The sequence below is a fragment of the Osmerus eperlanus genome, chromosome 22 (assembly GCF_963692335.1).
Source record: "Osmerus eperlanus chromosome 22, fOsmEpe2.1, whole genome shotgun sequence".
NCBI lineage: Eukaryota > Metazoa > Chordata > Actinopteri > Osmeriformes > Osmeridae > Osmerus > Osmerus eperlanus.
Window position 1 is genome coordinate 3,882,006 of NC_085039.1, and position 15,847 is coordinate 3,897,852.

At 39.8% G+C, this 15,847-nt stretch overlaps 1 protein-coding gene across 4 annotated transcripts in view; it reads left to right on the forward strand.

Annotated features, from left to right (window-relative positions):
- The window catches only part of tbce (tubulin folding cofactor E), a 40,559-nt gene that overhangs the window by 21,671 nt on the left and 3,041 nt on the right, over positions 1 to 15,847 (forward strand). For 3 of the 4 annotated variants that reach the window (XM_062448818.1, XM_062448817.1, XM_062448819.1), the window contains exon 17: positions 24 to 110. The exons of the other annotated variant lie outside the window; for it this stretch is intronic. In XM_062448818.1, coding sequence (XP_062304802.1) covers positions 24 to 110 — 87 coding nt within the window. The remainder of the gene's footprint in view (positions 1 to 23; positions 111 to 15,847) is intronic. 4 annotated transcript variants of the gene reach the window in all.

Sequence of the window (15,847 nt, forward strand, 5' to 3'; positions counted from 1 at the left end):
TTCATGAGTGTCTTAACCAACAGATTTACAGCCTGTTCACTGACAACACCTGCTCAGAACAAGTCGTTCATAGATGTAGCCAGTGTGTATCGGTGAAACTCACTCCTCAGGTATGTAACAGGCCACCCGCATCAACGGATTGCTAGCTTTTCGTTGGCGTAGTTGGTAGTGGTGGCGCTTGGGATGTCAGAGGTGGCAAGTTCGAACCCAGTGCGGGACGAACATAGGCCCGATACCTCTGACGGAGCTTGCAATACTTTGTCTGTTATATATAATTGGCCTAGTATTATTTTCGTTATCACACAATGACTGACATATTGTCACATTATAAACATCTCTTTCCAAATAGGCGTAATAATTTTATTAGCACTAAATACATTTAAGTGTTTTGCATAGTCGATGTTATAGGTCACTTTTAAAATAATGTCATATTTTATAATTATATCCTGGCCATGGATGCGTTAATCATTGCTGCCTTTCAAAGATGTCAGGTAAAAAGCAATTAATTAATTAATTAATTAATTAATTTTGACCCCCTGGCGGGGGGGGGGGGGCGGGGGGAGAATGTCACTCTTGCCTGTCTTCAAAACTTGAGAGCCCTGCAGATGGTAATGTTTGAATAGCGATTCCAGTTGATTTACTCCCTGTGACAACGTTGTTGGATATAGGTTAGGACCATTTTTACACAGGAATGCACAATTTCTTTGTTTTGATGCAGCTTTTTCAACCATGTTAGGCTGTAACATAGCCTATCACCATTCCCTCTTGCACTAAGGTAAATTACAAGAGAATCCTGTTTCATTCTACACTTCAATCTTAGTATTTTGAAGTGTAAATGAGCAGCAACAAATGTATGCTTTTTAATCCATGCCATCTTCATACATTATCAGAAATATCAGTTTTAAAGTTTCAGTAACAAAACAGACCCTCTTTTAGTTGTATGTTATAGTGTTTCCTTTCCCACACAGACTAATTTGTGGCGGTGTGCCACAGAATCAACACCGGCCGCCACATTTTGCGTTTCGTTGTTATTATTATTGGGTGTGCTCAAGCCTTCGGCGAGAGCACAACCTTTGTTCTCTCACATATATATTATTAGTGTGTTTGCTGCAAGCAAAAACACTTTTTATGTGTGTTATTCTGCATACTTATTATTTTTATCCATCCATCCATCATCTTCTGCTTGTCCGGGGGTCGGGTCGCGGGGGCAGCAACCTAAGCAGGGAGGCCCAGACTTTCCTCTCCCCGGCCACTTCCACCAGCTCTTCCTGGGGGACCCCGAGGCGTTCCCAGGCCAGCCGAGAGACATAGTCCCTCCAGCGTGTCCTGGGTCTTCCCCGGGGCCTCTTCCCAGTGGGACGTGCCCAGAACACCTCACCAGGGAGGCGTCCAGGAGGCATCCTTATCAGATGCCCGAGCCACCTCAACTGGCCCCTCTCGACGCGGAGGAGCAGCGGTTCTACTCTAAGCCCCTCCCGGATGACCGAGCTTCTCACCCTATCTCTAAGGGAGAGCCCGGACACCCTGCGGAGAAAACTCATTTCGGCCGCTTGTATTCGCGATCTCGTTCTTTCGGTCACTACCCACAGTTCGTGACCATAGGTGAGGGTAGGAACGTAGATCGACTGGTAAATAGAGAGCTTCGCCTTTCGACTCAGCTCCTTCTTCACCACGACGGTGATTTTTTTTTTTATTAGTGTGTTTGCTGCAAGCAAAAACACTATTGTTATTCTGCATACTTATTAGTGTGTTTGCTGCAAGCAAAAACACTATTGTTATTCTGCATACTTATTATTGTTGGAATGCTGCTTCAGCATTCCAAGTATTGTTCTTTGAATCTTTATTCAACTTCTTCATATTCTTCTTATTCTTCTATTTCTATTTCTTCCGTGGCACGTTTCAGCGCCTTCAAATCTTCAGCTATTAAAACCGTTCAGCTATCAAAAAATTCTGCAGTTTCAGGCCATTCCTGCTATGACTTTTCAGCTTTGTACCTCTTATGCTTGAATTAATATAAATCAATATTCATAATATTTTTATCATGGGTTTCCAATGGAGTTTTCTTTCAAATCCTCTCAAACTTCTTTAAACTTCTTCAACTTCAAAATCCTTCTTCTTCCTCAATCTTTCAGCTAGAGCCACCATTTAAACAATTTTTTTTTTGACAAAACCCTAAACTATTTTTAAATAATTCAGCTTTTTGATATCTATTTAACTTTTTTCAATATCACTGATTATGTTACTGATCAAGCCGTTTCTGAGATTTACATGGGTGTTTACGTGAAACCCTAGAGTGCAGACTGAAACGCTTAGAGTGGAGGGCAGCTTCGGATGTTGTTGAAAAAATATTTCTAGTTTGCCAGCATTGCCACAATTTTTACTCTTCATGCTTCGTTTTTGGATCAATAGATAGCTAATTTTGTGCTGGTCGTAGACAGTTATCTGTGGAATCCAACAGACGTACACATTTGTTCAGAGCCCCACGAAAGCGAGACAAAGTCCAACTCTCGCCCCATAGAGAACAATGCAAATCTGGTGACAAAATCGTCAGAGAAAGCAAAAAGAACAAGATTTTGAAACTGCCGGTAGAGTCGTATTTCTGACTGCACAGCAATATAAAGGACATCTCTGGTTTCGGCAGAGTCTTGGGTCTCGGAAAATATCCTTATTTTTTGGATTGGACGTATAGTTTTGCGTCTAGGTCAACTTGTTTGAGGTGTGGATGCTAGGTAAATGTTTGTTTTTCTCTCTGCCTAGCTCGTTAGCCATCACAGCTGCGCCATCACCGTGGCAACCAAACAAACAGGCACCAGGAAAGCAAAAGGAACACGTTTTTGAAACTGCAGGTAGAGTCGTATTTCTGACTGCACAGACATATAAAGAATATCTCTGGTTTCGGCAGAGTCTTGGGTCTCGGAAAATATCCTTATATTTTGGATTGGACGTACAGTTTTGCGTCTAGGTTATCTTGTTTGGGGTGTGGATTCTAGCTACATTTCTCTTATTCTCTGCCCTCAGCGCGTTAGCAATCATAGCTGCACCATCACCGTAACGACAGACACGCACCACTCAGTCTCACACAGGTGATTGGTACGTTTACTTGACCATGAGAAACCCGATTACTAGCAATTGTCGGTTTATGCCAATAATACGATTACTCCGTTTACATGTGTAATTAGTTATGCGATTACTCAATAAACGCGTATACATGATTTTTTTTATTAATCGTTGTATGCTCCACGGACAAAACTTGCACCATCATCCTTCTGCAACAAAGTGTCGCCGTGTCTTCCTGTATCGGCCCTACTGCTGTATGTTTCATTCCATCAACACATTGAATCCTACTAAGAAAGCCGAGTAAACGCACTCAATGCACACATCTGCTACTGCTATTACTATCCCAACTATAATTTCAGCTGGTAAAACTATAATATTCTTTTTATGACTAGCTAGCTTAGGCCTGGGGAGTCAGGTGGCTGAGCGGTGAGGGAATCGGGCTAGTAATCCGAAGTTTGCCAGTTCGATTCCCGGTCATGCCAACTGACGTTGTGTCCTTGGGCAAGGCACTTCACCCTACTTGCCTCGGGGGAATGTCCCTGTACTTACTGTAAGTCGCTCTGGATAAGAGCGTCTGCTAAATGACTAAATGTAAATGTACTTCTTCTTCTGTTTAACAGTTCAGCTTTCAGCTTCTCCCGCATTGTATTTCAGCTCTTAGCGTTGTTAGCTGATGCAGTTCAGTTTCCACACTGCCTCTTTTGTGTGACTCACACATTTTTTGACATTCATTTCAGCTTGCGGGTATTTTCTCATTTCTGTATTTTCTGCAATTTAAGAAAAATAATTTCATCTTTCAGCATTCCAACGCATTTTCAGCAGGAAATGCCTTTCTAGTTTTTTTTTTTTTTTTTTTTTCACTTTTTTCCGTCGCCTACTCCTTTCACACCGTTTAAGCTAGAAACACCGTTCAAACTTCATTTGATAAAGTCTGAACTGCTCTAGTGTGCTATTACTTTTCTCATTGATAACTTTTAAAGTTTTTAAGGTATTAAAGTTTAAAGTGCTAAAAAAAATGAATGGGTTTCAATGGTTTGGAATGTTCAAGTCAAATTCAATTGTGACGTCATGCACTGACAGAACTGTTTCTCACCGCGTCAATTTTTGACACTGTTTAACACTTTCCTGCCTGAATATGCAGACTTTTTCAAATAATATACCTGAACTGTTTATACCATTTTGAAGACAAGATTTAGGGCTTTCTAATTATGTAAATATTTATATGATCATGTTAGGCAAATCATCCTTTATCAAGACCATTTCACGGAGCCATTCTGACAAAAGTCTTCTCCGTCTGCATTACTTTTTTAGAAAACCTAATTTTTAACCACTTTCACTACAAGATAGAGGATAAGTTAGAGCGTGAAATGTGCGTACTTTTGTCGTGAATTCAGAACAGCAGACAGATTTAAGATAGACTATTTTGTTAAAAAGTTATGACCACTGAAGTGATGAGTGGGATAACGCAATTCCAAGCTAGCGCGATGGCTCTCCATAACTAAAAACGGTTCTACTTTTTTCCACAATCGACCTATTTGGCCAAACAAGGTATGTACATTGAGCTTAAAGTGTACATAATCTAGCTAGATAATTTTCCTTTAAGAAAGCTTCACAAAAATCTGCAAAAATCGAGGCTCAACACTGTCATAGCCGACCGTCACAAACAGCCAAACCGGGGTCACGAAAGGTTTTTACTTTTAGTTGACGATATTAAACACAGACGTTAAGAAACTTAACGACATTCGCTCGCTCTGCTTTGACAAATATGTTCTCAGTCCACCATACATTAGACAAGCAAATTTTCGAGCACTTTCAATACAAGATACAGGCCATGTTAGAGTTGATATATATATACATAATTGTGTGGGCAATGTAGAACAGCAGACAGATTTGAAATATGATCTTTTGTTTTAAAGTTATGGCCATTCTAGTGACGAGTGCTTACAACGCTAGCTACGACTGTCATCATACAGTACTGTAGCTGCCATAGAACGGCGAAACTGGCTACGTCTATCGTTCGTTACCTACAAACAAATGCTTCGTAACAGTATTTACTTTTTATCGGCGATATTGACAACGGAGGTTAAGGAACTTGTCTTTAATCAAAAGATCGTCTCCGTTTTCAATTTGAAGCAGTATCTAGCTTACTGTAGGAAATCTCCCATTGCATCCTCTCTCTAGCTTCTTCGGCTAAAGATGGACGACAATGACTGCATGCATTATTCACGCCTACGGTGTTAATACAGTCTGTAAAAATACCACTTTGACACACTTGCAAGAAATGATCCGCTGGCTAGATGTAGCATGATCTTATTTACCACCCACAATAGTTCTGCTTTTTTTGCAGCAGCATTCTGAGTTAGAGTAGCTAGCTTTTCCAGTTGCACAACAAAGTCACAATGTGACGAGATTGAATTTAAAAAACTCACCAGGGACAACGACAACATCGGCAACCCTGCACTATGGATTATTATTTTGATGTCATCTTTAAATTAAGTGTCTGAACAGGACTGGTTGTGCAGGCACACATGATTAGTTTCTCCTTCATCTTGAACCTAAAACCTAGATTCTAGGTTAGAAATGTTGACAATGACCAACAGTTGCTACGTTACAAGAAACAAGGAACCAATCCGATTGGCCAACGCTCGTCACTGTTCCACTGTTCAAACTTTTTTCTGTTTCTACATCTTTCAATTATTAATACTTTTCACAATGGGTTTTATTTGCCAAGAAACATCACACAGACAAGGAATTGACTGTGGCAGGAAGGTGCACACATTAAACATATAAGAATCTTAAAAAAAAAGTGTACAAGTCTAACTAATACTAAGGGTTTAAAAATGTAAAAGGTTTAGAATGAAATAAAATATAAAATGGCTCTAACATAACGCTTTAACATTTATGAAATTAAATAAGATACCCTTTTCATCACTCTTTTTTCTCCTTTTTCAACCGTGAGAAAATATTGCAATGCATAACAATGACAGATATACTTTTAACACTGTCTCACCATTTTGGTTTCAAAGCAACACTTTTTTTCACCTTCATACTGCTGACATACTTTTGTCTGCTATGATATTGATAACTGTTATGCAATATACTCTTCATCACTATATTTGCTCATTTTTCTAACTTCAAACTTTTTTCTATTTCTCAATCTTTCATTCTTTAATACTTTTAACGCTTAAAAAATTATGAAAGTCAGTAAGATATCTTTTCATCACTGTTTTTTCTCCATTTTCAACAGTAAGAAAATATCGCAATGCATAACAATGACAGATATACTTTTAACACTTTCTCACCATTTTGTTTTTAAAGCACATACCAGTTTTAAAATTTTTGTAAAACCTTCTTCACTATTCAAGCCATCAAAACAATCATTTCAACTGCTTTCAGCAAACACACACATTTTCTTCAGGAAATGTACCTTTCTAGTTTTTTTTTTTTTTTCCTCCCACTTTTTTCCGTCGCCTACTCCTTTCACACCGTTTAAGCTAGAAATACCGTTCAAACTTCATTTGATAAAGTCTGAACTGCTCTAGTGTGCTATTACTTTTCTCATTGATAACTTTTAAAGTTTTTAAGGTATTAAAGTTTAAAGTGCTAAAAAAAATGAATGGGTTTCAATGGTTCAGAATGTTCAAGTCAAATTCAATTGTGACGTCATGCACTGACAGAACTGTTTCTCACCGCGTCAATTTTTTACACTGTTTAACACTTTCCTGCCTGAATATGCATAGTTTTTCAAATAATATACCTGAACTGTTTTTACAATTTTGAAGACAAGAAGTAGGGCTTTCTAATGATATAAATATTTGTATGATTGTTAAGCAAATCATCCTTTATCAAGACGATTTCACGGAGCCATTCTGACAAAAATCTTCTCCGTCTGCATTACTTTTTTAGAAAACCTCATTTTTAACCACTTTAAATACAAGCTAGAGGACAGGTTAGAGCGTATCAAATGTGCGTAATTTTGTCGTGAATTCAGAACAGCAGACAGATGTAAGATAGACTATTTTGTTTAAAAGTTATGACCACTGAAGTGATGAGTGGGATAACGCAATTCCAATCTAGCGCGATGGCTCTCCATAACTAAAAACGGTTCTACTTTTTTCCACAATCGACCAAATTGGCCAAACAAGGTATGTACATTGAGCTTAAAGTGTACATAATCTAGCTAGATAATTTTCCTTTAAGAAAGCTTCACAAAAATCTGCAAAAATCGAGGCTCAACACTGTCATAGCCGACCGTCACAAACAGCCAAACCGGGGTCACGAAAGGTTTACTGCAGCTGGCGTTATTACGAACAAAGGCTTCGTAACTGAAACGTTTTTACTTTTAGTTGACGATATTGAACGCAGATGTTAAGAAACTTGTCTTTACTCTAAATATCTTCTCCGTTTTCAATTTGAAGCAGTAAATCTAACAGTAGGAATTCTCCCACGACATCCGCTCGCTCTGCTTTGACAAATGTTTTCTCAGTCCACCATACATTAGACAAGCTAATTTTCGAGCACTTTCAATACAAGATACAGGCCATGTTAGAGTTGATATATATACATAATTGTGTGGGCAATGTAGAACAGCAGACAGATTTGAAATATGATCTTTTGTTTTAAAGTTATGGCCATTCTAGTGACGAGTGCTTACAACGCTGTCATCATAGCTGCCATAGAACGGCGAAACAAGGTCACATAGCTAGCTACGTCTATCGTTCGTTAACTAACGTTACCTACAAACAAATGCTTCGTAACAGTATTTACTTTTTATCGGCGATATTGACAACAGAGGTTAAGGAACTTGTCTGTAATCAAAATATCGTCTCCGTTTTCAATTTGAAGCAGTAGATCTAGCTTACTGTAGGAAATCTCCCATTGAATCCTGATACTGAAACCTAGATTCTAGGTTAGAAATGTTGACAATGACCAACGGTTGCTACATTACAAGAAACAAGGAACTAATCCGATTGGCCAACGCTCTTCACTGTTCAAACTTTTTTCTGTTTCTACATCTTTCAATTATTAACCCGTTAAGGAGTTGCGTCACACATGTGATCGTTCGAAAGCGGGCCCCACAGAGTACCGTCACACGTGTGATTCTGAACATTCCAACCGACTATTTTCCGATAGACAAAAACTATATGACAAACGCTATAGTATGGCTTCAAAATTTACAATTAGGAGGCTAACAAGTAACACTAGCAGGTAGTAGCATTACTATGGGTGCTATGACTTTTCAGCTTTGTACCTCTTATGCTTGAATTAATATAAATCAATATTCATAATATTTTTAACATGGGTTTCCAATGGAGTTTTCTTTCAAATCCTCTCAAACTTCTTTAAACTTCTTCAACTTCCAAATCCTTCTTCTTCCTCAATCTTTCAGCTAGAGCCACCATTTAAACTAAACATTTTTGACAAAACCCTAAACTATTTTTAAATAATTCAGCTTTTTGATATCTATTTAACTTTTTTCAATATCACTGATTATGTTTCATGACTTTTTCAAGCCGTTTCTGAGATTTCCATGGGTGTTTACGTGAAACCCTAGAGTGCAGACTGAAACGCTTAAGCTTAATTTATACTTCGGTCGCGGACACTTTTGAAATGCTCGCCGACAAAAAAAAAAAGTGTCGCTCAGGCTGCTGCATTTATACTTCGGAAAACAGTCGCCTGTGCTCAAGGTTCGCGTGACGTAAACAGAATAATTTTACCGTTACATTCATAGCTATGGTTACATTGTTAACGCTTTGTAGCCTAGGTGATCAATCGGAGAAACTGACAATTTAAATTTTTCACTATGTGACGACATCCGCGCCAGTAGAAATTTCTCCTGGTAGGCGACACTTCTAAGCGACGGTTAAAAGTGTCGACCGAGACGTCATTTCTGTCGGCGACCTTTTCAAAAGTGTCTGCGACCTAAGTATAAATTGGGCTTAACGATCTGGGCAGAGAGAAAAACGAACATTTACCTAGCATCCACACCTCAAACAAGTTGACCTAGACGCAAAACTATACGTCCAATTAAAAAAATAAGGATATTTTCCGAGACCCAAGACTCTGCCTAAACCAGAGATATTCTTTATATGTCTGTGCAGTCAGAAATACGACTCTACCTGCAGTTTCAAAAACGTGTTCCTTCTGCTTTCCTGGTGCTGTTTGTTTGGTTGCCAGAGCGATGGAGCAGCTGTGATCGCTAATAAAGCTTAATTTATACTTCGGTCGCGGACACTTTTGAAATGGTAGCCGACGAAAAAAAAAAAGTGTCGCTCAGGCTGCTGCATTTATACTTCGGAAAACAGTCGCCTGTGCTCAAGGTTCGCGTGACGTAAACAGAATAATTTTACCGTTACATTCATAGCTATGGTTACATTGTTAACGCTTTGTAGCCCAGGTGATCAATCGGAGAAACTGACAATTTTAATTTTTCACTATGTGACGACATCCGCGCCAGTAGAAATTTCTCCTGGTAGGCGACACTTCTAAGCGACGGTTAAAAGTGTCGACCGAGACGTCATTTCTGTCGGCGACCTTTTCAAAAGTGTCTGCGACCTAAGTATAAATTGGGCTTTAGAGTGGAGGGCAGCTTCGGATGTCGTTGAAAAAATATTTCTAGTTTGCCAGCATTGCCACAATTTTCGCTCTTCATGCTTCATTTTTTGATCAATAGATAGCTAATTTTGTGCTGGTCGTAGACAGTTGTCTGTTGAATCCAACAGACGTACACATTTGTTCAGAGCCCCACGAAAGCGAGACAAAGTCCAACTCTCGCCCCATAGAGACCAATGCAAATCTGGTGACAAAATCGTCAGAGAAAGCAAAAAGAACAAGATTTTGAACTGCCGGTAGAGTCGTATTTCTGACCGCACAGAAATATAAAGGACATCTCTGGTTTCGGCAGAGTCTTGGGTCTCGGAAAATATCCTTATTTTTTGGATTGGACGTATAGTTTTGCGTCTAGGTTAACTTGTTTCCTTGTCTCCCCTCAGCGCGTTAGCAATCATAGCTGCACCATCACCGTGGCAACGACAGACACACACCACTCAGTCTCACGCAGGTGATTGGTATTAGCTGATTAGTGGAGTCACAAGACAGAGTTTGATAGTATTTCAACCTAATACAATTTACAAGAGGTGACTCTGCAGGTGCTGCTAATATCTCTTTTACTACTATTGCTAATGGAACTGTTTTATTCTACTACGCCACTGAGTGCGTTTACTTGAAGATGAGAAACCCGATTACTAGCAATTGTCGGTTTATGCCATACGATTACTCCGTTTACATGTGTAATTAGTTATGCGATTACTTAATAAACGCGTCTACATGATTCTTTTTTATTAATCGTTGTATGCTCCACGGACAAAACTTGCACCATCATCCTTCTGCAACAAAGTGTCGCCGTGTCTTACTGTATCGGCCCTACTGCTGTATGTTTCATTCAATCAACACATTGAATCCTACTAAGAAAGCCGAGTAAACGCACTGAATGATATGCTACATCTGCTACTGCTATTACTATCCCAACTATAATTTCAGCTGTTAAAACAATAATATTCTTGTTACGACTAGCTAGCCTACTTCTTCTGTTTAACAGTTCAGCTTTCAGCTTCTCCCACATTGTAGGCTATTTAAAAGTAATGGTAAATCCTTTCAAATCATTGTTGGAATGCTGCTCCAGCCCCTTTCAAAAATACCTTTCGGTTGCTTTGAAGCTTCAGCTTATAACTTTCTACTAAATTTTCACTTTTCAGCTTTTTTAGCATGGTCAGCTATCCCCATTTAGGTTTTCAGCATTCTCACTGCTGTTTCGCAGGAACAGCCTTTTCTAGTTATTGTTTATTTTTGCCCCCCTAAGGAACAGTCAATATTTGGACTACATAGACAACCTAGGTGTCAAAAGTTTCGTATTGGTAGCGAATTGCGTTGGTTGTATTTTTATTTACGTTCCGTTGCATGGTTTCAGTAGAAATTGCGTTTTTGTGGTGAAAAGTGAAGCTAACGGTGGCTAATTTGCTAGCCACAGTCACTGACGTTACTAACGTCATGAAACCACGCGTGACTACCTGTAGCAGAACATTCGTTTTGCATCTGTTAACTTGGGGGATAGCTAGGCTAACTATAGCTTTACTGCAAGGCAGCTGCAGAAACGCCACAAGCAAAGAGGCCAGGGTGATAACTATTTACTTATTTTACTTTGTGATGTGAAACACAATTGTGAAATGTAATGTACAATATTAGCTGATATTATTAAGGAAGTAGGCCCACATCTACTTTCGGGAACGGTAGTCTACTATTTCACTGAAGCATTAGCATCATGACATTAGCCTCTGTTGCCCGGGCAACACATACCACAGTGGTCTATGATGCATCTGATTTCAATCGATTTGTGGGTGAAATTATCATTACCTGTGGCAGTGCCGCTGCTAGCCATTTTGGTGCCCTAAGCATAATTCCTTTATGATGCCCCCCCCCTAAAAAACCATGATTGTTCTTGCCAGTTTAACTTTTTATTACCAAACATATAACTCAATACCAATAGCCTAACACAACAGCAGCATCACAATGTAACACCTATTCAGAGGTGGTGGTTCTCTGCTGTGTATCTGTCCCTAAACAGCTGGTTGAGGGTGGTTGATCAGGGCTTGGCAGGGACGGACTGGGAGTAAAAATAGGCCCTGGACTTTGATCCAGACCGGCCCACCAGAACCGGCCCCCGTATACACCACCACAGCTGCCCTGCCAATGCATCCACATTCTGTGTTTGATGTGATGCTAGTTACGGAGTTCCCAACGTAATGCGAGCACGCAACACGCGCAAAAATATTTTGGCCTTCATTTGAGCGCAAAATAGTTTTTGAGCTTCATGTAAAATAAACAGCCGTTTTTCAATTGGTAAAACCTTGTCTAGTGAAGGTGATGTATTTTTGTCTCCTAATGCTTCAGCCCCACCCTTACGTTTCTTAGTCTGCTTTTCCAAATTATAAACATTTAAAAATGAAAGCATGCAGCCAAGGAGCTCTCCACCTTTATTACTCATTTAAAAACTATTTGATAAATCGAATATAAAAGCATCATAGAATGTAAAGTAACAGCTCGCTGGCGTCAGTTACTTGTAAAATGCATAGATAATGTTTAACAGTAAAATCTCAATTTAGCTTGCACCTAGCGTCACTGTGTCCAATCCCGACCGGTTTTTAGCTAACATTCTGAGAAAATGCCACTTCAAATATTGATAAAAATAATCGTATCACGTTTTCAGCTGATTTACTGATTTCACGTTAAGCTTTAACTTCTTACCTTTCGAGCTAAATATTGTTTAAAAATTTAGAGTTAGCTTAGCCTTTACTAGAGCCGGTCAAAAGACGCTGGCGCCGGTAAATTAGCCGTGCGCTACCCTTGTCCAAACCCGACCGCACTTCTAAACACTGGCCACTGCTGTTTTTCTGGGGATATTAACTTGATCCAGGGTCACCAAACTGACCATCAATGCTGTCAACATATCCGGGGACGTAGTTATGTCCTCCACAATAAGATATCACGCTTCAACATCTCCAAACTATGCGATAAAATCTCAGTTTGACTGTATACCACCACCTGCTGGATGTTTTGTTGAACTCTTCTCAAAGTTTGCTAGCCCCCATCCCTTCCTCCCCTCGACTACAGATCACGTCACACATGATCGTGTATTTTCATTGGCAAGACAAAGTAGTGTTAAGCTAGCATTGAAATACACTCATATGCTAACCCATAGTAGCAGTACGATGAAAACAAAGACACACTTGTCAGAGTAAAGATCGTCACCCAAGCGTCGCCCGAGTGTCGCCGAGTGGTCTTTCGGCCAAAGTAACTGTCCTATATTATTTAGACATGTAAACGTCCATATATGTTCATGAAATTTTACACGTAGATTGTTTGGTATGCCTAAAATAATACTACTTACACTTTGCTGGCGATAGCAAAAGAAAATGCTGGCAAAAAGACCGAAAACTGAGTGTCCAAACCCTGTTCGGGTTTGGACAATAGTAGTTTACAGCGGTCGGGATTGGACACAGGTTAACATATTTGAGTGTGCTAACATTAGCAATAACGTCAGCTAGTTCGAGGTGTATGCATAGGCTAACCATTAAATTAGCAGCGCGTAGTGCGCGTTATGGAAGCGGCGGTACTGACCTGTGGTTTCAAACCAGTGTTGCTCACTGCAATGCTGTAGCCTACGCGAGACACTACAAAAACATCTACACAGCTGTCAAACGGCGACAGAACATGTTCGGCACTCCCGTTAAATCAAAAATCTATCTAACTACTAACCTTAACTTCATTGCCACAGCCTAAACTTTGTCAATCTTTTCATGAAAATAATTAATTTCAGCCTAAACCGTACAACGGAACGTTAAATCCAATTCAACCAACGCAATCGCTACCAAGACGAACACAGCAGTCTACTGTACTGTAGTAGCTAGTGCAATTTACCGGGGCAGCTTCTCCACACAGGGCTATATCGCACTTTGCGTTGTTACTGACAATGATCGCTACCAGTGAGCTTTTTATGAAAGCAATTTTCCACCAAATAAATGTCAAGCTTATTTACGTTTTTGGAGGCATATTTTCAGTTAGCAGATGGTACTGTTTGAATCGCGATTACATCTTCTACTGCCGGTAACGTCGTAGAATAATCTTCTATAAAGGGGGTTCTTTATTCATGAATGAATGCAATATGAGTAGGCTAAATGCCTGAAAATATCACGAGAAGGGAAAAACTTAAAAGGACGTTTAAGTCATAGAGATTAGGTCAATTTTTACACCGGTCTGCCAAATTTATTCGTTTTGATTCAATTATGAGGCTGCCTCTTGCAGGGGAAATGAGAAGACATTTCATTCTACAATTCACTCGTATTTTGAGTTGTAAATGAGCAGCAAAAAAAATATGCTTTTAAATCTATGTAATCTTTATAAATAATAAGTATGCATTTTTATATAAAATATGCAGAAATATCAGTTGTAAAAATGTCATTAAAAAACGGACCCCCCTGTGCAACCGACGCAAGCAAGCACACCCTACAATTTCCCCAGAAATTGTACCCTCTCTAGTTTTTTAATGCTATTTAAAACACACAGCGTATTCGTTCAGCTGCATTTCCTTTCCCTGCTCTCCCTCCGTCTCTCTGTCACTCACGCGTCTCTCTCACATACACACACACACACACACACACAGTCAGCACACGTTAGCAATGACGCTATGCGATATCAGCGAGCCTTCAGCATTAGTACCGTAGCTAAAAGTCTAGAAAAGTTGAGGCTACTTTTCGCGAGGTACCTACAAACATCTGCTAGACAAGTGGGTTCCCCTTTGTTCTTTTGGTGAGCTGTCTCACGAGCCCTACTTACCCAGAGTCATGGAGCCGACCAGCTAAATAGTAATTTAGCACTAGCGTTGCTACCTGCATATATGCAGAAATTGTTTAGCCTGCAATATTTTCAGGCTTCAACCAGTGCTGCTCAAGCAGAAAGACAGGGTCAGGGAGAGAAAGAGATAGATTTGTTTAGGCATTGAAGAAAGAGTAGGACAACATCCAACATAATACATTTAATACATTTTTTAAAAATTTCTGTGTAACGACTTATGGTATGCTCATTAATATTTAGATGAGCTGCGCGCTGATTGGTTGGTTTTCAACGAGTGAAGCTGGGGAGCAAAAACGCAACACGGCCAACAGCACTCACTGAAACACCGAAGGTGGAGACTTGAAATAAAAACACGCAAATAAATCTATTGTGTCTACACAACACTTTTCAACAGATTGACTAGATATCATTTGAAATAATAACGTTAGTTGTTTCCACTTCTGTTGTCGAAGCAAACTGGATTGACTTAGGTGGGTAGAACGTTACAGCTGATAGCAACCAAACTATATTGTGATTCAACTCAGCTTCAGTTAGCTAACTCTAGACATCTTGCTGAAAAATAACCTGACAAAGATCTGGACAAACATGCATCGTGAATTGTAGATTTACATAACAACACAGGTTATTTATTTGAATGAAAGAGTCAGGAACATGAAACAACGTTAGCCCCATTGCCAATAAACTAGGCTAAATCATCACACATTCTACCTATGCTCTTGCGTTAGCAAGCTAAACTAGTTTAAATGCCTGCAGTATAGGTGTTTTCGCTATCTAGCTGTTCTTGCATTCCTTGCAAATCTGTGTTAATTAAAAGCAAGAAAAGAAAAAAGAAAGATACAGACCAGAGCCAAAAAAGGCTTTGTTGAAAAGCTAGCGTTTTACAGCCAATTTTTTTCATTTTGAGATTTGCATAGGAAAGAGTTGTCAATGGACTTTGAGGTTCACTGTATGTTCATTTTACCCACCGAACTGTCGTTATTCAACTATGACAAGGTAAAATCGGTTTTGCAATCAATCACCCCTTTTATGAAGGAATTATCTCTTCCCATCCATCAGACACAGGGCAAACCCACACACGCAAATTGCTTTTTGCCTGCTTTTTGAAAATTGCCCGGATCAGTCGTTCCCCCCGACTGATCCCTGACGGATCTCAACTAGGATTGAGGCCTGCAGACATCTCCGACTGGATGACCAAGCACAACCTCCAGCTGAACCTCGCCAAAACAGAACTTCTCATCATCTCGGCCAAGCCCTCCATCTCCCACGATCTCTCAATCACCCTGGGATCTGCGACGGTGACCCCTTCATCCTCTGCCAGGAACCTCTGGGTGACCATGGATGACGAGCTCTCCCTCACAGCCCACATTGCTGCGGTCTCCCGGTC